General features: G+C 52.1%; 1 protein-coding gene across 6 annotated transcripts in view; it reads right to left on the minus strand.

Annotated features, from left to right (window-relative positions):
- Positions 1–21,678, minus strand: part of Lrrc8a (leucine rich repeat containing 8 VRAC subunit A) — a 27,257-nt gene extending 5,579 nt beyond the window's left edge. Inside the window, exons 1-4 of one of the 6 annotated variants that reach the window (XM_032902875.1) lie at positions 21,126–21,264; positions 18,233–18,341; positions 6,949–7,061; positions 964–3,128 (exon numbers count right to left, since the gene is read on the minus strand). In XM_032902875.1, the coding sequence (XP_032758766.1) occupies positions 964–3,120 (2,157 nt within the window). In that variant the 5' untranslated portion in view covers positions 3,121–3,128; positions 6,949–7,061; positions 18,233–18,341; positions 21,126–21,264. Of the gene's footprint in view, positions 1–963; positions 3,129–6,948; positions 7,062–13,692; positions 13,778–18,232; positions 18,342–20,301; positions 20,495–21,125; positions 21,265–21,501 lie in introns of those variants that run through there. The other 5 variants (XM_032902874.1, XM_032902876.1, XM_032902877.1 and 2 more) reach the window with 5 other exon arrangements.
- Between the last annotated feature and the right edge of the window lie 245 nt (positions 21,679–21,923).

Genomic DNA, 21,923 nt, shown 5'->3' on the forward strand with positions numbered 1-21,923 from the left:
CTGCTGAAGGCCACCACAACCTCCACTCAAGAGTAAGTAGCACCAGCTTGCTTCGAGGACTGGATTAATGGAGGCACAGAGGTGGTGGCTGAATTGGCACTCTAGCTCTGTCTCCTGATCCCTAACCTCAGGCTTCCCACCTTTTACTGGAAGACGTCCTGTAGGCCTTGATGACAGGGCCTGACATTCAGTTGCTGTAGCCTGGGTTCCCCTGACCACAAGCCACACAAGTGCTCTGTCCTTATCCAGTCTAACTGGCCCATTACCTCTTGGTGGGGGCTCTCCAGTCTCTCAGTCAGTCTCTCAGTTTCTGTCTCTCAGTGTCTGTCTGTCTGTCTGTCTCACACACACACACACACACACACACACACACACACACACACACACGGCTGGGTGCACAGGGGCCACCTATAGTTTCAAGGGCGTTGCTTTTCTCAGTTCTGGCCCTCGATTTCCTCTCCAGAAGAGCAGTGGGGTGAGCCTACTTAAGCCACACTTTGTTCTTCACCACTCTGATGCAGAGAAGCGGGGGACATGGGCAATGATGTAGTTACAGAGGCCATCTGGCTTCACCTCAGCTAGCAAAGCCACCCACAGAGTTTCTCCTGCTGGGGGCATACAGGCTGGTCTCTTGGCTAAAAATGTTGTTGGGAGACAGATACCATAAACTCCAAGGTAAAAACTACCTCCCACCACCCCATTTCAAAAGAATCTTGGTGTTGGGATTCCTGTGTTATCCACATCCCTGAAACACAGGCCACACCATCCCTTTACAGCACAATACTGATATTCTCTGACAAGGACAGACTCTCAGCCCGAGATTCTGATTTAGCAAACCTGCAATGAGGCCTAGGAGTCTAACTCCTGCACCCTCGTTGTTTCTAGAACACGGAGCTTCTAGAACCCCAGAGCATCAATGGTATTGAGAAACGAGTCCTCTGAGCACCCAGAGTGGCCACTCACCCTATTGGCTGTGACGGCCAGGTTCTGGAGGTTCTGCAAGAGGCCAATGTCAGCGGGGAGCAAGGTCAGGTTGTTGTGGCTGAGGTCCAGGTAGCGCAGCTTGCGGCAGTAGAAGAGCTGGGTGGGAATTTTCTCGATTTTGTTGCGGTTCAGGTAGAGGCGCTCAAGGTTGGTGAGGTTGCCGATCTGGATGGGGATGTAGGCGATGTGGTTGTACCACAGCTTAAGGCAGGTGAGGCGGTGCAGATGCTGGAAGCTGATGATCTCCTCGATGGTCTTGAGGTTGTTGTCCTTCAGGTCGATCTCCTGCAGGTTGTGGAGGCTAAAGATGGAGTGAGGGATGCGCTCCAGGTCGCAGCGGATCAGCTCCAGCTCTGTCAGGTTAACCATCTTCTTGAGGCTGTTGAGGACGATGAGCTTGGTGCCCTCGTTGTTGATGGACAGCTTCTGCAGGTGCACGCCCACGTCCGTGACCACCTGCGGCAGCTTGCTCAGGTTGCTTTTGAGCCGCAGCACCTTGAGGCGCTTGAGCTCCCGCAGTCCGTCAATGACGATGTAGCGGTTGTTCTCTGCGCTCAGGTTGCCTGTCAAGTGCAGCTCCTCCAGTGTCTTCAGGCTGTAGATCCACAGTGGGATCTCCTTGATGTCAGTGAACTTGATGTGCAGCGCCCGCAGGTTCTCTCGCAGGAAGGCCAGGGCAGGAGCCTCGATCTTGGCTGCCGTGTGGTACAGCCAGAGCTCCTTGAGGCCTGTGAGCTGGGCGATGCTGGGTGGGATGGTCACGTCGGGGATCAGTTCCAGCTTCAGGACCTCTAACTCCAGCAGGTCAAACACGGTGTCCGGGATGCCGCTCAGCATGAAGAGGTGCAGCTCCAGCTTGTCCTGGGCGTTTTTGGTGAGCCGCTGGCGCAGCTTGTCCAGCGTCCACTCGTTGTTGAGGTTCAGCTGACGCAGCTTGTTCTCACTTACCTCAGACAGGAAGACGGCGAAGCGCTTTGAGTAGAGAGGGTCATACTGGTCAATGAGGTGCAACATGAAGGCGAAGTCGTTCTTGACGTCTGGGATGTCACTGTAGCTGCTCTCCTCTCGGATCGACTCAAACGAGTACTTCTTGAGGGAGCGCCGGAGCATCCACCACAGGGTGTACATGCAGATGAGGCCGTAGAAGATGACCAGGCTGATGTAGAAGGACGCCAGGATCTTGAAGAGGGTGGCCAGAGGGTGGGCACAGCGGTAGGTGCGGTAGCCTGTCAGGCTCTCGATGTCCACGGTGCAGTCCACGTCAAACTTGATGTTGTGCACATAGTACACGGTGTAGCAGATGATGAGGAAGAACTTGATCACCTTGATGATGGTCTGCCGCATGTAGAGGCGGTACACGATGTCCCCCTCCTCCACGTGGGTCCGGAACTTCTTCACCTTCTCAAACAGTGCCTTCGCCTGCTCCCCTTCCTTCTTGTCCAGCACACCTGTCTCTGAGCGGTCCACGATGCCCTGCTCAATCCGTGACTTGGTCCGCTGCAGCATGGGCACAGTGGCCTCCACATCCTCACTGACCGTAGATGACTTCTTGTCCATGGAGCCGTTCATCTTGCTGAAGGCTGGCTTGGGGTCACTCTCCTCCACTACTGTCTCTGACAGGGCCCGTGTGGTCCATGGGGAATCAAAACACTTGAGCAGGATAGACACGAAGTGCTCCAGCTTCGAGCTGGTGCGTGGGAACTTGAACCAGAAGTTGCTGCAGGCCAGGAAGATGAGGGTGTGCAGGAGCACGAGGTAGGGGAAGTACTTGGCAAACCAATGCAGGCGGTTCTCGTAACACACAGCATCCACGTAGTTGTACTGGTGGCGATCTAGGTCATACTTGATACCTGTGGGGCCCGTGTCAGGAGTAGGCAGGACTGTGGAGTTGGGGTAAGTGGGCTCTGGGCTGGAGGCCCCCCAGCCCCGGAAGGAGTCGTTGCAGGAGTCTTTGGTGACCCACTTACAAGGTAGGCAGATCATCTTGTCCTGGGTGACTTGCAGTGTCCCCCCAAAGACAGCGATCATCAGCATGACAATGGAGATGTAGTCAGTGAACACATCCCACCACGGCTTCAGGATCCGGTATGCTGGCTGTGTGTCCGCGAAGTAGCGGAGCTCTGTCACCGGAATCATGGTTTAACCTGAAAGGGACCCAGAAGAGGGGTTTACCACAAGGCAGCTTCACAAGTCTGGACCCCAAGGATGAGGGAATATAAAAATTCCACCACCATCCAAAACTCCATCCTACGAGTCAGGTGTGGTGACACGTACACGTCTTTAACCCCAGCACTCGGGAGGCAGAGGCAGGTTCTGAGTTCTAGGCCAGCCTGGCCTGAAAACAGAGTGAGTTCAAGGTCAGCCAGAACTACACAGAGAATCTGACAAACAAACAAACAAACAAACCAAAACCAAAACCAAACAACAGAAACCTACCCAACCATAGCCCAAGGACCAGCTCCATGAAGTGATAGCAGTGACCTGGAGGAATTTCTGCAGTGAGGAAGACCACGAACTCAGTCTTTTTCGTTTGTTTGGTTCGTTTTTTTGAGATAGTCTATGTAGCCCTGGCTGGCCCAGAACTCTGTAGACCAGGCTGGCCTTGAATTTACAAAGACCTTTCTGTCTCTGCTCCCAAGTGCTGGGATTAGAGGTATGCACTCTCATGCATGGCAAAACAACTTTTAAAATTACTTTTTTATACATATGGGTGTTTGGCCAGCATGTACGGCTCTGTGCACGTACAAATCTGTTACCCACAGAGGCCAGGCAGGGAGTCTGATTCCCATGGAACTGGAGTTAAAGAAGGTTGTAGCACCACGTAGGTGCTAGGAACTGAACCCAGGTCCTCTGAAAGACCAGCCAGCATTCTCAGCTGCTGATCTATCCTCCAGTCCTCCAAAACTCATTCTTATAAAACAAATTGTGAAGTCTAAAAATCTACAAATGTAGCCAGGTGTGGTGTCACACACCTTTAGTCCCAGCAGAAGCAGGAATATCTCTGTGTGCTTAAAGCCAGCCTGACCTACATAGAGAGTTCTAGACCAGCCAGGGCTACATAGGGAGATCCTGTCTCAAAAACAAAAGAAACTAAACCCGTCTCCATATTTACACACAGTAGGTGTAGACAGGGCTATGAAGACAGACAGGTCTAGTGAGGGACTCGTGGGGTTTGGGGTACAAGGAGGAGGTTATGGGTAACTTCCTGTGAATAATCTGTGGTGTGGGGAAGGAGCTGTAAACAGTAAGCCTCCCCAGAGAGCTCATCTGGCTGCACTGGGAGCCTGGGAATCTGGGTCTAACAGCGGCTTCTGTGGCTCCAGTGGCCAGCTGAGTGTGAGAAATGCTGGACCAGGAGCTGCTTTAAGAGCTTGCCCTGTGCCACAAACATGAGTTTAAGGGCAGTCCCTGGAATCCCTGAACATTCTGCCAAGGAGGCTAAGCTTAATCTGCTCTACAAAACTGTAGTGAGTGGGGTATAGGAAGGGTCTAGCACCAGAAGTTCGCTAGAGAGCATCTGGAAAACTAGAAAAGGCATGAGATGAAGGGGAAAACCATGGCCCCCGCTAACTTGGCTGCCCTCAGAGTTCTCGCTGACTTCTGGTTCAACATCTGACATAGGGTCTTATCTAGTGTTAGGCTGGCCTCAGACTCATCCCCGCACATAGCCAGTGATGACCTTAAGCTTCTGATCCTGTCTACTCCCTAAGGACTAAACCTAAGACTTCCTGCATGCTATACAAAAGCTATATCAGCAACCCCATTTTAAAAAGTGAAACTGTGTTTTTACTTAGCACCACATGTTCCTGATCAGAATCTAGTCTTCACACCAATTTTTAAATATTGTGTCAGATAGGGCTCATTCTCTCCACAGAGGAGCAGGACCCCCTGTGGAGGGGCCTACTGTATTTTCATACTGATATTGATCATGGCAGTAGTAATAGGTCCTTCATGGTAATCCTCTCCACAAAGGCCAAGTGCTCCCAGACAGTCTCTTGAGCACACCTGTGTGAGGCTAGAGGCACTGCGGATTTAGTACAAGTGGCACTAGCTACAGCACAGGGCAGGCTCCTCCCCACTGGCTCCAGTGGACTCTCTCTGCTCTGTCTTCTTTAACCTATTTCACAGACAGGAAAACAGAGATGCAGGGAGGCAAAAACACCTGTCCAATGTCCTCTCTTACCAAGTAAGTCATTGGCCCACTCCTCCTGGCTAAGCTCGGGCTTGCTCTATGGAAATTGCCCTCCTCTTGCCTGGGGTCCCATGCGCAGGAGGTGCCCGATACCCGTGGTGTTGAAGAGACCTTCTCAGGTTGTTCAGGGTCCCCATCCCTGGACTCCCACTGTTTAGGTCACCTCAGGCCAGGAGCCACTAAGACAGCTCTCCTGGCAAGGCCTGGATTCTTGGGCCAGGATGAGTGTCTATCCCACAGGAAGGCCCCAGCCCCCTAATGACCAGCTGGCTTTGTACACCACCCACACTCCTGAGAGAGGGGCACAGGGGTGGGGTGGGGAGGGCTGGCTGAATCACACAGCTGACCTCCAGCAGGGAACCGCTTAGGGTATCTTTCCCTGCTCAAGGCCTCATTCAAGGGAGCTAGCTGAAAGCTGGAGAAGGGGATGGGTAAAGATTTAGGACCCAAGGAAATGAGATATCCTGTCCCATTCCTCCAGGAGACTGGTTGGGACAGACAGACAGACGGATCAGCTCTGGCTGTGACTTCCATTCCATAGTACTTCCTTTGATTTCTGAGGCCGGTGAAGCAGCAACACCCATTAGCTCCCTTAGGAAGGAGATACTCCAATCCATTCATGCTAGCCACCTGCTCCACCCCCATCTCAAAGCACATTCTGGGTTCTATGTAGTCCTGGGCTATATTACCCTCTGTGAGGGTAATAAACACATCCAAAGTGTACCCACCTAGGACCAGAGTGTGGGCTGATCCCAGAGCTGAGAGGAAAGAGGACTGAAGCCCAGAGGAGACCTGGCCTGAGAGTGACTTGTGTAGAGGACCATACCTCCTGGCAGGCATATTACTTCTGCAGTGAGAGCTGGCATGAGACTAGCTGCTTCTTCAGCACAGCAGTCCAGGACACACATGAGTAATAAACACAGGCGCTCTCAGAAAGAGACAGGGTGGCAGTGGGCAGGGATGGGTGTGGATCTGGGTGTGGTAAGCCAGCGGTTTCAGGTGGATGTGGCTTGGGTAGAGCTAGCAGGGTGACCCCTCCCACTTCCTGCCTCAGGGAGGGACTGGAGCTACAGGGAGTAGTGAGGTGCGGTACCCTCCACAGCCCAGGGAGCAAGAAGAGTGAGCACCCACACAGGGAGCAGCTCTCCAAGAAGAGACTGAGCACGGGGCCCAGCCCAGAATCCACTGCACTGCCCATGGCGTCGGTTGGCTTTGAGATATGAGACAACTACCATAAATGAACCCATGGTGCCACTCCTGTGTCTGGCCAGCACTGTGGGGAAGAGCTGTGGCTCAGGTGTCCTGTATCTACGGCACAGCCTTTTCGTCTTGCACAACAGAAACTCTGGTCCATAGTCAGAAGTGTCTACCCATCTCCACAGACCTCATGATTCTAAGTCTCTCTGGGATCACACAGCACTGCCCTGTAAGCCACCTGATATGGGAACCAAATTCTGATCGTCTGGGAAAGGAGCAAGAGCCCTAACCACTAGGCCACCTCTCCAGATTGTATTCGTTAAAAACAAAACAAACTTTTTTTTTTTGAGACATGGTTTCACTATACAATTCAGATTTGTCTCAACTCAGCAATCCTCCTGTGTTAGTTTCCTAAAGCTGGGATTACAAGTGTGAAGCACACACTGTGCTTCTTCCCTAAAGCTCAGTACTACCCCCATGGCCATCTCACACATGGGCTCAAGACGGACTGCACACCCAGGCACAGTGCAGCCCACACAACCCACACCTGGGGCCATTCCAATGAGCACACCTACCTGCCCGTGTCCTGGACGTCCCGAGTGTGAAGGAAGAGCAGCAGAAGGGTGAGAAGGGTACAGGGGAGTAGGGCCTTTCTCAGGAAGTGACCTGCAGGCTGTCTAGCTTCTGTCTGGAAGGGAACAGAGACCGCAGCAAATGTGCCTATGCCTCTGTAGTGTAAAATATGGTTCACGGACTAAAAGGCAAGTGACAGACCCCAGTCTTCTGCCCCTCCTTTGCACCCCACCCCGGATCATTCAACAGGGCTTGGGCCCTGGGACCACTGTCATTCATTACCACAGACAGGTCTTGTCCTGATCATGCCTCTTGCTGCTGCAGTGGGAGAGACACTACCTCAGTTTCCTAACACAGTCAGGCTACCTTGAAAATATGGTGGCACCAAGGCCCTGAACTCTGCAGAGGAGCAAAGACTGGGGCCAGGCTAGCTCTGCTGCTCTCTAGGAGAGTGAGCTAGGCAGGTGGCTTTCCCTTTCAGAGCCCTGACTCCTTCCTGACATAGTGCCAGGTCCTAGGCCAGAGCCTGGACATGGGAGAGGGGATGGGAACAAAACAGACCCCCTACTCGGTGTAGTGAACCTTCCAGGACTTGCTACTGAAAGGAAAGTATGTGGGCGCAGTCATGGAGGAGGTGAACAGAAAGAGAGACTCTAGGACACAAGGTTGAGAGATAGGCAGGTCCAGCGCACAGTAGGTGGACAAACGGCCAGTGCAATGGAAACTGGGAATAGAGAGGTTCTTCCTGTGCTGCCAAGGAAAGCTGGCCCAGAACAGAGGCCCTGAGATGTGCTCCCCATACCCACCACAGCAAGGTTCCCATAGGAGAGAAGGAGGCAGAGACCTAAAGTGGAAGCTTAGGTTTCTAATCAACATACACTTTTGTTTGATTAGAAAACTGTTTGGAGGGGGCTGGAGAGATGGCTCAGCGGTTAAGAGCACCGACTGCTCTTCCAGAGGTCCTGAGTTCGAATCCCAGCAACCACATGGTGGCTCACAACCATCTGTAATGAGATCTGATGCCCTCTTCTGGTGTGTCTGAAGAGACTAACAGTGTACTTATATGTAACAAATAAATAAATAAATAAATAAAAAAAGAAAGAAAGCTGTTTGGAGGGACTGGAGAGATGGCTCAAGGGTTAAGAGCACTGGCTGCTCTTCCAGGGGAGCCAGCTCACAACTGACTTTAACTCCAGTTCCAGGGGATCTGACACCCTCACACAGACCTACATGTAGTCAAAACACCAATGCACATAAAATAAAAATAAATCAATCTTAAAAACAAATACAAGTTTTTATGGAGCCCATGGTCATGTCTCAAGTACTTGGCCAAGCCCTGGGTTCCATTCTGAGCACCAAAAAAATAGAGTATGAGTTGCAAAATAAATTACAGCCTTAAAGGAGAGGGACAGCTGGCACCCAGGTGCGAGACCAGGTGTCCCCGAGACTGAAGTTCAGAAGGCAATAGGGAAATGGGTCAGGTCAGGTCTCTGTCCCAAGACAGGAAGGTTTTGGAGACTCTCTAAATGGAGGGCAAGGATGAGAGAGTGTGAAATAGGCTGAGGGAAGATGGAAGAGGCTGTGTCTTGCCACGCTGCAGCTGCTGCTGCTTTTCCTTTCTTTGTAAGAAAGGGTCTCACACAATCCAAGTTGGCCTGCAAATTGCTATGTAGCTGAGGATGACCCTCAACTCCTGCTCCTCTTGCCTCCACCTCTCCAGTGCTGGACAACAGGCAGGTACCGTTATACTCAATTTACCCAGTACTGGGGATCAAGCTCAGGGCCTCATGAGTGCCAGGTAAGTACCACGTCCCCCGGGCCCATTTGTTCCAGTGAACATGAATCGATGTCCTCTAGAGACTATGTCCCAGAGCTGGAGGGAGTATGGTGGGAGATCTCTCCAGGTGCTCACGAGTGGACAGGAGATGCCCGAGGAGAGAGAAGACTGGGAATCTGTATAAAATGGACTGTTTGGGGCTCATCCCAGGGCCCTGTGCAGTTTGGGGTGTGGAAAGGTGGACTATGAGTTTCTCAAGCAGACTGAGCTGAGAAAACAAAGGTAGGCAGGCCAGTGCCTGTTCAAACTGCAGGACAGACAGACACAGCCCAGCAGTGTTCACACAGTGGGCGTAAGGATCAGAAAACCAAGCGCCTGCTGACGGGAGACACATGAAATATTTGTTACACGATCAGAGAACGAAATACTATACAGCAAATAAAAGTGCACTGTACAAAAACAGTTGTCACAAGGACAGATTCAAAGTCTGCTAACTGTGTGACCCTGGTAACAAGAGGACACCTGCTCTCGCTACTCCTTCTCACTCCAAGTGAACATTCATTCTCACTCGAGTCACTCACTTGTTTAGAGGAGTTACGTGTAGAGGTCAGAGGTCAACCTCTAGGCTTTGGTCTCCCCTCCTATCATGTAGATGTGGCTGCTGAAGTCGGCGGGCAGCCTTGGCCACAGAACTGGGCCAGCCTTGGCAACAGAACTGTGCCTGCTGAGCCGCTTCGCTGCTGGCCCTGCAGTCCTCTTTCCTGTTGACTCTTTTCTTGAAAGACTTTCAGAGATGACATTCTTATCCAGCGGGCTGGGGGAATTTGAGAGGAAGACAGCTCTTGTATGTGTAGTCCATGACCCCTCTGCCCTGAGATTCGCTGCCAGACATGTTAAGCTTGTCTCTCTCTCTGGCACTGAGACTGACCCTTACGTGTCCTAGGTGAGGGTGCCTTGCGCTGACGCCTGGGCCTTCCCAAGCTTTGCTTCAGTGTTTTTAAGATTTCCTTACTTGTGTATGAGAGCTCCGCCTTCATGCTCACGACATGACACTGACTCTGAGCCACCATGCTGGGAATTAAATTCTCTGCAAGAACAGCCAGCCTTTTTACCTGCTGAGCCACCTCTCCAGCCCTCTTGCTTCAGGTCTTTAACTTCTTTAACTTCCTGGAATCTGTTGCTATAACACTTGTGACACATGTGGCTAGCGCAGTTTTGAGCTGCAGAGGTAACACTGTCACATGTGACATTCCCAGGTCTGCAGATTTTGGTCAGCTCTGCCATCTGTCCTGTCAGATCACTGGGACTCAAATGGTGGAAGGAGAGGGTGGGGCTGATGCAACCTTGACACTTTCCTACGTGCCTGAGCTACTTCACTGTACAAAAGTTGCCCCCGGGGGCTGGTTCTTTTCCGTCCTCACACTTGTGACAGTCCAGCAGGCAGCAGTGGCTGCTGTACAGGTTACCATGGGAGTGAGCACCCCCCTCCCAACCTGTGCACTCTCTGCCCAAAAACACTATCCCACTGGTGAACTTGGGACAGCTCCATCCTTACCAGATCCTGTCTCACCCCCAGACACACAGAACTGCATTCTATACAAGCCACACATGGGAACAGAAGGGTCAAATAAGCAAGCCAGAGAGAGAGCCACTGCTCCCCCTAGGTGGCAGGCAGACAGGTGGCAGAGGGAGAATAGGAGACAAATGAGTTCAAGTTCATCCCCAGCATGGAATATTCTAGTGGCTCAAGCACGTCATTTAACCCACGTCTGATGCTGTAATTCTGAATAGGAATGTTCTCGCTTCACAGATCTGTATACAATGACCCAGATACTGTCCCAGCCTAAATAGGGAGCTGCTGACAAGGGTGAGGGGTATGATCCCCAAAAGCAGGACAGGGCCACTGCTGCAGGGTGACACCAGCAAGATGAACAGAGGAGGTGACTACTGTCCGGGGAGGAAGGCATCTACCACCACCCGTGCCGTGCAGCTGCCCTGCCCTGAGGCGCCAGCCTGCGCCCAAACAGTGAGAACAAGGATCCAAGGTGACACGTGGATCATACGGTAAGAAAGACAGAGTCTGAGCCCACTCTTGTTTGAGTTTTTGCCTTTTCACCTTCAAGTCTACTTTTTTTAAGCCTTTAAATTTTTATGTTTACTTTATTTTATTTTATTTATTTATTTATTTATTTTGAGAAAGGCAAGAGACATGTGTGGTGAAGCATGCCTTTGATCCTAGCATTTGGGAGGCAGTCAGGTGGATCTCTGAGTTTAAGGCCAGCCTGGTCTACAAACTGAGTTCCAGGATAGCCAGGTCTACACAGAGAAACCCTGTCTTGAAAAACAAACAAAAGAGGGAGAGAGAAAGGCAAGTGAACAGTTTAAAAAAAAAAAAGCAAAGTTCTCTACAGCTAGAAGACGACTCAGAAGTGAGCTGCCCGATCTTTCTTATCGTAGTGAACGACTTCCCTTTACTTCATGTGTGCATGTGCACCTGTGCAGAGGCAAGAACACACACCATAGTGCAAATGCGGGCCAGAGAACAACTTGAGGGAGGGAGTCAGCTCTCTCCTTCCACCGAGCAGCAACTGAGGAACGAATGCAGGCTGCAGGCTCAGTGGTGCCTTCCTTCACTGGCCCATCTTGCTCACCTGCCTTCTGAAAAAATATCACTAGAGCAGGGACCTCAGCCCGAGGCTCCACAGACCCCTTTGAGATTGAAAGACCTTTTCACATGAGTCAAATATCTGATATCCTACATATCAGGTATTTACATTACGATCCTAACAGTAGCAAAATCACAGTGACGAAGCAGCAACAAAGTAACTTTATGGTTGGGGTCACCACAACCTGAGGCACTGTGTTAGAGGATGGCAACAGTAGGAAGGCTGAGATCCACTACACTACAGCCTAAGACTGAGCGCATGAGCTGTGGCAACCTACCATAAACCTGTGCTTGTTTGAAAACAGTCCATCAGTTTAAAAAACAAAACAAAACAAAACCCTTCATTACTACATGTATGGAAAAGCACGTAAACTCCACGAGATTAGGTCAGAGGATGCCTTCAGCCTTGTCTGACTCCTGGGGACTGTAACTGAACCACCAAGGACCAGAAGCTCCTCTGTGAGGAAAGGTCAGCCCTGTGCTCCCCTACCCTGTAGTGACAACACACAGCCAGGCAGTAAGAGCTTGAAGAGGGACATGCCATTCAGTCATGTCTCCTCTGCTATCTCAACTGTAAGGTGGGACCGTGGCTGTTGGGACTGCCACTGTAAGAACTGAGGACAAGATGTGCTATATCTGTTTGAAACCTATCATGTCCCAGAACTGAACCTGCCATCCCAAAAGACCCTCTCACAGTTCTGTTGCTTCTGTCTCAGAGGGTAGAGTACTTTCCTGCTTCCAGGGCTCAGGAAAGGCTATCAGAGCCAGTCCTCAGGTACTGTGTCCCATCTTTAGGACCGCCCTTTCCCATCCCTCCTCCTCCTTTCCTGGCCCTCTCCTTACACTTCTTCCCTTTCCTCAAGAGGAGTTTATGCTGCTCAGGCGGCTCCAAAGCCCTGGGATGGATGCTCCTCCAGCCTGAGCTGCCCGAGTGGCTGGAACCACGGTGTGAGCTGCTCCTAATTTCCTGCTGATGCTTGTTTTAAAAAGATTTATTTATTATATTTATATAATATAATTTATTTATTATATTTATATAATATAGTTTATTTATTATATATTATTTATTATATTTATTTTATTTATTACACTATAGTTGTCCTCAGATACACCAGAAGAGGGCATCGGATCCCATTACAGATGGTTGTGAGCCACCATGGGGATGCTGGGAATTGAACTCAGGACCTCTGGAAGAGCAGTCAGTGTTCTTAATCTCTGAGCCATCTCTCCAGCCCCTGTTGATGCTTCCTAAACAGACAGAGAGACAGGCAGACAGGCAGGCAGGCAGGCAGGTGCTTGGCACAAGGCAAGACGCTGTAGAGAGAGAGAGAGAGAGAGAGAGAGAGAGAGACACAGACACAGAGAAAGAGAGAGAGAGAGAGAGAGAGAGACAGAGAGAGAGAGAGAGAGAGAGAGAGAGACAGAGACAGAGGGAGAGACAGAGAGAGAGAGAGAGAGAGGGAGAGACAGAGACAGAGACAGAGAGACAGACAGAGACAGAGACAGAGGGGGGGGTGGGAGGAGGGAGGGGGAGAGAGACAGAGACAGAGATGGGGGGGGGGGGGGGAGCATGCATGCCCAGAGACTCAGGCAGCTCCTACACCTGGGCTACAGTCCTCTGAGCTGCAAAACACACAGAACGAAAGAGCCCTTTGCTCAAGCACAAACAGAACCTAAGGGACAACTTCCCTGTAGGCAGAGGGAGGTTGTCCCTCTAAAATGCTCCTGGGGAGGGGGAAGAGCTGGTCCTTAGAGACCCTGTGAGACACTGAGTGCCCCACGGGCCCAGGCCTATGAATCTGCCCCAGGGTTGATGCTTCCTCACACACTAGGCCAGGAGGTGGGAGGTCTCATCATCATGTGGTACACAGCCCCGTATCCTGGCCAGACCCCTAAACCCAGCTGGAATGAGTGGGAGACTGTGGGCTGGGGACTTACCCTGCCCAGGAGGGCACTCCCTCACCTCCTGGGAAACAGCCTAGGGGAGATGGCAGGCTGGATGGGGCAGGAGGGTTAAAGTATCTGAAGCGCTTTGGCACTAGGGCAGGACTTCCCAAACAGGTCTGTCCTCTACAAACCCATAGGGGTGTGGCTGCATTCTGGTAAAAGGTGACAGCATGGGCCACCTCCTGGACTACCCCACTGGCACTGGAATCTATACAGCTCAGCTGCTGAAGCTTAGACCCTGCCAGTACCCTTGCCATGTGCCTAGCACTTCTTGTTCCTCAGCTTCCAACATCACGGCAAACCGCTCAGCGGCTCCCAACCTCACCAGTAAGTGACTGGGAAGAGAATCCATCTCACCTGTAAAGTAACTGTAACGTTTGTTTCTTCTGGAGGTTGCAGAGGGGATGAATGAAGTGGTCCTCAAACAGCTTTTGGGTCATTTCTATGCAGTAAAATATGTGTTACAGTCATTATTAATCAGGGGTTGGCTGAGATATTGCCTGGGCTGCCTTGCTAAACTCCTCCTGTTGCAGCTCCAAAGCAGCACACAGCACCATTGCTGCTGCTCTCAGAACAGCAGTGTGGAAAATCCCTCTCTCATGTGAAGAGCTTGAGGCCCAGAGGTGAGGTGACTTGATGTTACAGGACCTGGGGCAAGATGGACCTAGATCTGACCTGCCACTGTGCCAAGCACTTCCTAAGACAACAAGACTCCTCAGTCTTGCTAAATCCACAGTTTTTTCAAGAAGCTTCTTAGGTAGAGCCTCCTCTTGACGAGGCATGAGTAGAAATGGGGCCTTTGTAAGCAGGTCATACTCAGGAGCTCTAGTATTTCAGGAGTTAAGGAAACTGGAGCCCAACTTTGGGTATGCATCCCAGAGAACAAAGCAGTGTTGAAGACTGGCCACGATCTGCTATGAACATGTTGTGTCTTCTCATGGTTAAGAAGTGCAGGTGTAAGCACCCTGGACAGGCTGCAGACACACTGGCTGTGGGTCCCGAGAACTAGGTGCTCGCCTGGACAAACAGGCAAGGGGACCCAGCCATAAGCAAGCTATCTGTCCATTCCCCAAATCTGAACCCAAGGAGCCAGCTAGGGAAGGCAAGGTGCCCACCACTAGGCCAGGTTCTGCTGTGCCACCTGAGCTGCTGGGCACACATTGTTATGCTGACTGTCAGAGAGGGCACAGGTTTGGCAGATGCGCCTCTGAGGTGGGGTGGCATGTAAAACCATGGAATTTTACAGTCACTTTTACTCTAGAGGGAGCGTGAGGCTGTAATGCAGCAAGCAATTTAATTTTGAGATTTCAAGCCCTCAAGAGACAGAAAGAACTTACCAGGAGAGCCCAGAGCATCTGCAGTGGGGTCACAGCCTTCCAGGAAAAGATAAAGCCCCCCCCCATACACACACACACACACACACACACACACACACACACACCACAAAGAGATAGACAAACAGTCACACACAGAGAGACAGAAACAGAGACAGACAGATAGACAAACTAAAAAAATCCAACCTGGTTCTGAAGAAGCTCCACTCTACTCCCTCCTGGCTTCATTCACTAAAGGCTGGCTGGAGCTAAGAGTGGCTTTCTGGTCAGTGTCCCAGGATAGTCTGTGGACCACTACCCTGCCCACATAGGGAGCTTCTGCCACATGCAGACTCCTAGGTGCAGCCCTCCAGGACTGACTCCGAGTCTGGGGCCAGGGTCAGTGGGCACCACTTTATACATTCTATGAAAGTGTCCTCAAAGGGAGGAGCTAGCGCAGAGCCAAGAGGGTGGAGGAGATGGAGCATGGGTTGCCAAGCCTCTTGCTGCAGTCTCAGGCCTGGGGTTGTGCTGCTCCTTACAACCTGAGGCAAGTGACCTCACCTTCTAAGCCTCGGTCTCTGTCTGTCTGGCGGCAAAAGAACAGCACGTACACGGCTGGGGTGGGAGTGAATGCGGTGACATGACAGGCTTCTCAGCACCAAGGATGTTCATGGAGGACAGGACATGACATTGGGAGGAGGGGAAGGAGGAGGGCTCGAGCCAGCTGCTCAGGGACCAGCTTGTGTCTCCAAGAAGCATGGAGACCTCGAGGAAGGGCAGAGGAGGAAATAGAGTGAAGGTGGGGAGGGCCGAGGAGAGCCACACAGTGAAGTGGGCACCAGGAGATGAGCAAAGGGCACACACCCTGCCAGACAGCACTCTGCCGACTCCGGCTGCCAGGCTTGACGTGTCTCACTACGATGCTGGCTATGGACGTACACACCTGCAAGCCCAATACTGGGGGGGAGAAGCTGGAGCAAAAGGAGTTCAAGGCCACCCTGGGCTGTATGAGAACCCATTTTGTAAAAAATGCTGATATGGGGCTAAAGGGATGGCTCCATGGTTAAGAGCACTCACTGGCTGCTCTTCCAGAGGTCCTGAGTTCAATTCCCAGCAACCACATGGTGGCTCACAACCATCTGTAATGGGATCTGATGTCCTCTTTTCTGGTGTGTCTGAAGATAGTGACAGTGTACTCTCATACATAAAATAAATAAATCTTTAAAAACGGCTGATATTTAATTGTGCCCAACAGTGGCTCTGTAGACACAAACGACTGGGAAGCCCTTTTCCTTGTCTTCCAACCAATGAGATTTCTGTCTGAAACTCTGTCACCAATATAAAACTGACCTGGAGGTACTGTAAGGACCAACAGTCAGGTCTAACCTATGGCTCAAGTGTCTGTACAGGACAGACTCAGGCACATACAGCAATCCAATTCCACTCAAATATTACACTTCTCCCTGGCCCGCATCTGGGCCCGGTCACACCTCAGGCCAGCATGATGGGCCTAGACTGCTTACAAGCAGAGAAGGAACCGATCTCACACAGGCACTTCCTCTGGCCTCCTGCTCTCCACTGACCAGCAAGGCAGACTTCAGCTCATGCCTCTTCTCCCCAGGGACAGAGTTCCTCAACAACCAACAGGAAGCTCCCACAGGGCAGGGCAGTCACTGCTGACCTTGTTCCCATAAACAAAAGAGTATGACAGCACCACACACCCGGCATTTCCCACCTTCTCCAGGGGAGCTGCAGCAGGAATGCACCCTCTGTGTGCCAGCCTCAGTGCCTGTCTGAATCTGTCCTGGGAAAGACCTCTGCACCCTGGCTGCCCTTCCGAGGAGCAGGAGAGCTAGAAGCCAGCGGCCCCAAAGGGTCCTGACTTTTATGAAGCAGGCATCAGAGAAGAGGGAGGGTGTGTGTGTGTGTGTGTGTGTGTGTGTGTGTGTGTGTGTGTGTGTGTGTCCATCCATCCGTCTGTCTATCTCCTATTTATCCCAGTCTCTGATGTTAAAATCTAAACAATATGAAGAAGTACATTTACGTTTCCAGCCCTCTAGAGGCTGAGGTAAAAGGATCAAGGGTTTGAAACCAGGGCTGAAAAGATGGCTCAGGAGTTAGAAACACTTACTGCTCTTGGAGAAGACCCAGGTTCAAGTCTCAACACACACACAGCAGCTCACAACTGTCTAACTGCAGTTCAAGGGCATCTGAAGCTATCTTCTGACCTTCAAGGATACCAGGCACAGCCATAGTACACAGACACACATGCAGCAAAACACTCATTGTTCATACACATAAAGAAATAAAACCAGAGAAGACCGGCTGGAGGGATGGCCCAGCAGTTAAAGGCACTGTCTGCTCTTCCAGAATCCCGAGTCTATTCCCAGGACTCTCACAGCAGTTCACAAGTGTCTGTCTCTAACTCCTGTTCTAGGGTATCTGACACCCTCACACAGATATACAAGCAGTCAAATCACCAATGCACATAAGATAAAGATGAATAATTTCTAAAAAACTAGAGAAGGCGGATGAAGAGGAGGAATAGAAAAAGTAGTAGGAATAGTCATAGTAATTGTTGTTGTTGTTGTTTGAGGCTAGCCCAGGAGCAGCCAGCCTGGGGTACATAGATGTTGAAAAGAATAGCCGTCACCCCAGCTATAAGAGACCTTGCCTCAAAAAGCAAAGAAAAGGAAAACTATAAAAGTATAGGAACGTTATCTCCAACAGATCCGTCTGTGAGCACGTAAGAGTGAAGGCTGCTCCCACTCATGCTCAGGAGCACGCTCTCAAGGCTCTGACGAGTCCCACGACAGCCAGAGTTCTCTAATTTCAGTGACCAAAGGAACACCCCTCAAGAAATGTGTCACAGGCAGCATGTCTAGCTAACCACACCAATGAGAGCTGCAGGGAGGAGAGGTGGTGGTGACAGTCACATGTCCCTCTCTTAAGAACTGTGGAGGAAGGCAGAGTGTGTCAGAAAGTATTGCCTAGAGCTGGCCCTGCTGACACTGCTGTGCGAGCTCCAGAACACGCTGTGAAAGGACCGCAGCATCATTTGCCAAAGCTTGAGCAGTGGTCTCTGTCCAGTGCTGGCCCATGTCCAGGCTGAAGCAACATGCTAAAGCCCCAGGAAGGAAGCCAGGGCTGTGGACTGAACTCAGCTCCTATAACTGTCTGGGTCTGGTCCTCTGTTCTTGTCTCTGTCCCCCAACCTCTGTCTCTGCCTCAGCTTTTCCTGCAGGAATCCGAGAGGCCCCAGCATTACCCGAGAATAGTGGTGTGTGTCTATGATCCCAGGACTGGGAGACTGCAGCAGGAAGATCAGAGTCCAGGCCAACCTCAGATATACAGTTAGCTTTGGGAAGTAACTTAAAGGTAGAATGCTTGTCTATCTAACACATACGAGGCCCTGGGCTCAACCTGCATTACTGAAACAGAACCCACAACACCAAAGCAGAGGGCGCAGTCACCACTCGGATGCCCTGGATCCTAAACAGGTCAAAGAACCATGGGAATGGAGGTGCGCTCATGCTATCTGCCTGGGAGAGGCAGTACAGAAAGTCTGGAGAGAGCCTTACCCTGAGATGGCTCTGCTATCTTTGTGTTGGCTGTTGGTGCTGAGGCTGGTCCCCGTCTGGATGCACAGGGTCCTGACATTCCTTTTGCTCCATGGACGCTGCTGCTGCCCTATGAGAAAGCGAGAGTTACAGTCAGCAGGCACGTTTGTGGAATATTTTTAGAGAGCCTGGAGATAAGTAACAAAGCCTCCACGGGGCTCTGGAGCAACAGGAGCTACCAAAAGGGTGCCTGCCCCACAGATTCTGGTTCTCTAAGAGTCCCCAAGGCAGCCTTTTCAATCTGGAGGCAAGACTCTGCTAGGGACTCAGGCTCCGCCCTAGAGCCCGCCAAAGGTGTTAGTACAGTTTCTTAGAGGAACAGGTATCTGGTGACCGCTGGGTGTGAGTAGGAGGTTCCAGGCAGGAGGCACAGCACCAGCAGGGGAGACGAGGTGGGCAAGATGCTGCAAGCTACTCTTGGTCATAGTCCTGGAGGTGGGAGATGGCCAGAGAGAAGTGACAAAGGCTGAGCCAGGCCAGACAAGGGCTCTCATTGAAAAATAAAGACACACTCTCCATAGAGAGCAAGTGCTCACTACCTACCGACAGGCACCATGCTCTGCACTGCTTACCGAAGACAAGGGGCTGAGTGAGAGAGGAGTGTGGGCACTACTCCAGACTTGGAAGACAGCAATCATATGGAGCCTGGATGCGAGTGTGGCCCAGCTATGAGGGACTCAGAGCATTATAACAGTAGTTAACTAGGAAGGAAGCAGCAGAAAACAGGACCTGGGGTAGGGGTGTCTCTGAGGGACTAGGAAGCAGCTGTCATACTTGTGGAGATGTAAGCTCTGGGAAAAGACGGAGGCCAAACTCAGTCCCCCAAGCCACAGGAAGATAAGACAGGCAGGCTCTATGTGACCATGCAGCAAAGCACCTGGAGTCAAGAGGGTGCAGAGGCCACCTCTGCCCCACCCTCTGTCTCAGACAGGACTGGAACACTGCTGATGCTGGCTGGACAGTCCCTTGTCACTTCACAGCCATGGCTGAAGTAGGACTCTGGACTCCCTGACTCTTGCTAGTCCCTTCTTGAAGGACATGTGCCCTGGATAGCCTGCTCAATAGCCCAAGCCCCCTCCTCGCTGCTCGGCTGCTTCAGGACCCCTGCAGCCTGTATTTACTTAATGTCTGTATTCATTCCTCCTGAGCTATCAGGAGGTCTCTGCTGCTTAGCCTGAGCCTCAACGTCTCTGTGTAAAAACCTGGACACATCCACGGTCTCAGGACACTGAGCTGCGAACAGGTTGGTTTCAGGCAGCAAGTTGGGGTTTGGCCCCATTAGGATGACCCTCAGAAGCCCACGCCCTCCAGAGAGGCCACTCAAATTTGCTAGAAAACTTCATCCTAGCAAATGTGCCTTAAGCATGAAGAACGAGTGTCCTGGGAGTGGGAGGTGTGGTCAAATGCTTCTCTAGTCCCTACTTTTGTACACCACCCCGAAAACAAAGTGGAGCTTCAGACCCCAGGAAGGCTCCAGAAAGCTGACCTCCAGCACCGCTCACTTGTCCTTGGCTGCCTGTGACAGCTGAGGGACAGACTGACCTTCATCACGGAAACAGCAGTATGAATGGCCTAGCCCTCGGGCACCACCCCTGGGCCTCTGAATACACCCCCACTCTCCTACCCAACTTATTCTTCATGCACTGTCTGTCTCCCAGTGTGTCTGCTCCAGAGGGCATAACACCGATGACGGAATTAAAGGGACCACTGACACACTTGCAAGGTAGAAAAAGACCTTGTAGCCTCTGGCTACTCATTTCTGTCTCCAAAATTCAGCCCACAAATGTCCCCAGTCCTCACACACTCTCTCCCCTCCACACCTCATGCTTAAAGCTGTCCTAGTTGGGGCAGGGGAACAGGAGGCCATACAAGTGTTGCTGTCCTAAAACTACCACTATTTCAGCCAGTTACCATCAGGAAAAGGTTAACATAAACTCAATGTGTCCTTTCCAAAAAAGACAGCAATTGCATCAAGCAGAACCAGCCTATCTTGATTCATTCCAGTCCAGAGGAAGGGGAGGAAACCTTACCAAGGCAGGTTCAAGAACTCAGGTCTCAAACAGAGGTTAGAGGTCCACGTCTTTACCCAGCACTCAGGAAACAGGCGAATCTCCATGAGATTGAGGCCAGCCAGACTGGTTTACATGGAGGGTTCGAGGACAGTCAAGGCTGCATGGTTGAGACCCTGTCTCAAAAAACAAACCCCCACCCCCTGTCATCCCAGGCTCTTTTTCATCTATGCTGACCTCCAGCTCACCAACAACATTCTATATCTGTCACTCCTGCCCAAGAGATGCACAAAACAGGGACAGAACCAAACGGACTTTCATATCAAGAGTCGGTCGTTCCTGGAGCCCCAGTCTGAGGTCCCAAAAGCCTGTGCTCCCGTCCCCAAAGCAGGGGACAGTCCGGAAGATCAGGAAGAGGGAGTGGTCCTAGGAAAGAAGCCGGCGCCGGGAAGCCCAGGGTCAAGAACAGAAAGAGCTGGTGGGGGAGCTGTCAAGAGAATCCCCGAGGGGAACCTCTGGGAAGGGGACGCGTGCGCAGAGGGGCGCGGATCTGCGGGACCAGCGCGGCAAGAGCGGCCTGGGGAGCGCAGCGGAAACTCGGGTGAGAGGCGCGCGCGGAAAACAGGGTGCCCGGGAGGGGGCTCGCGCGCCGCTGCACGGCCCAGAGGGTGGAGTCCGGAGCCGGCGCCCGCCGGAGGCAGGGCGGAGCGGAGCCGAGCGAAGGGCCAGGGTGGCCGGCGTCTCCGGCAGCGAGAGCCTCCTAGAACTTGAGGGGGCGGAACGCCCGTCCGAGTGGGTTCCGTGAGGTGACAGCGCGCGTCTCATCCCCCACCCGACCCACTCACCTAGGCTCGCCGCTCGCAGCCGCCGGGCAGGCAGCCCTGGCCCTCCACCACCCTCTCCGGCCGCCGGACGCCGCGCTCCTCCGGCGCCTCCTTTTGTTTGTCCCTCACTGCACCACTCTGCCTCCCCCGCCCCGGAAGTGACGTCACGGCCGGGCGCAACCGCGGCAGCCTGGCCGTCGCCATATCTGTAAAGGGGAAAATTTGAGGCCGCTTCACCCTACTCCCTCCCTCGCGCCTGCGCCCAGACACTTCGGGAAAGGAAGTAACGGAGCGGAGGTCAGCCCTCTTAAAGGGACGAGGATCCCTGCAACCTAAGGGACTCGGTACTCCGGGAAGAACGGCGAAGTGACCCAAGCCGACGCAAGTTCGCGCTCACCTCCGGGTTTCGATCTCCATTGGGCCAGCGTCCTCATACCTTTAGTGCTGCTCATTAGCTGACTAGCTGCCCAAAGATACAGGTGCCCGCAAACGTAACTGCTCTGCTGACTGCGAACTCGCGCTCCGACACGTCCGGCTTGCGACGGTTGTCCCTGAAAAGCGGCATAATTCCGAGTTAACTGAATGGCCGCCGCTGCAATAAATACAGTTGAGCTGAATTAAAAGGTTTATTTGGGGTTAGTCGCTCCCGGGCGAGTTTACTGTCTCACACTAGGAGGGCTTTGAAGTCGACCGACTGGACTGGTTTAGGAACTTTTTGTAGCAGAAGGGAGAGAGGCAGTGCTGTGCTTGATAAGGTTTTGGAGTTTTGCCTAAGTTTGGGAGCCCGAGTCCAGTGGTCACTTTGGAACTAAGTGTCCT

This window comes from Rattus rattus, chromosome 5, assembly GCF_011064425.1.
Source record: "Rattus rattus isolate New Zealand chromosome 5, Rrattus_CSIRO_v1, whole genome shotgun sequence".
Lineage (NCBI taxonomy): Eukaryota > Metazoa > Chordata > Mammalia > Rodentia > Muridae > Rattus > Rattus rattus.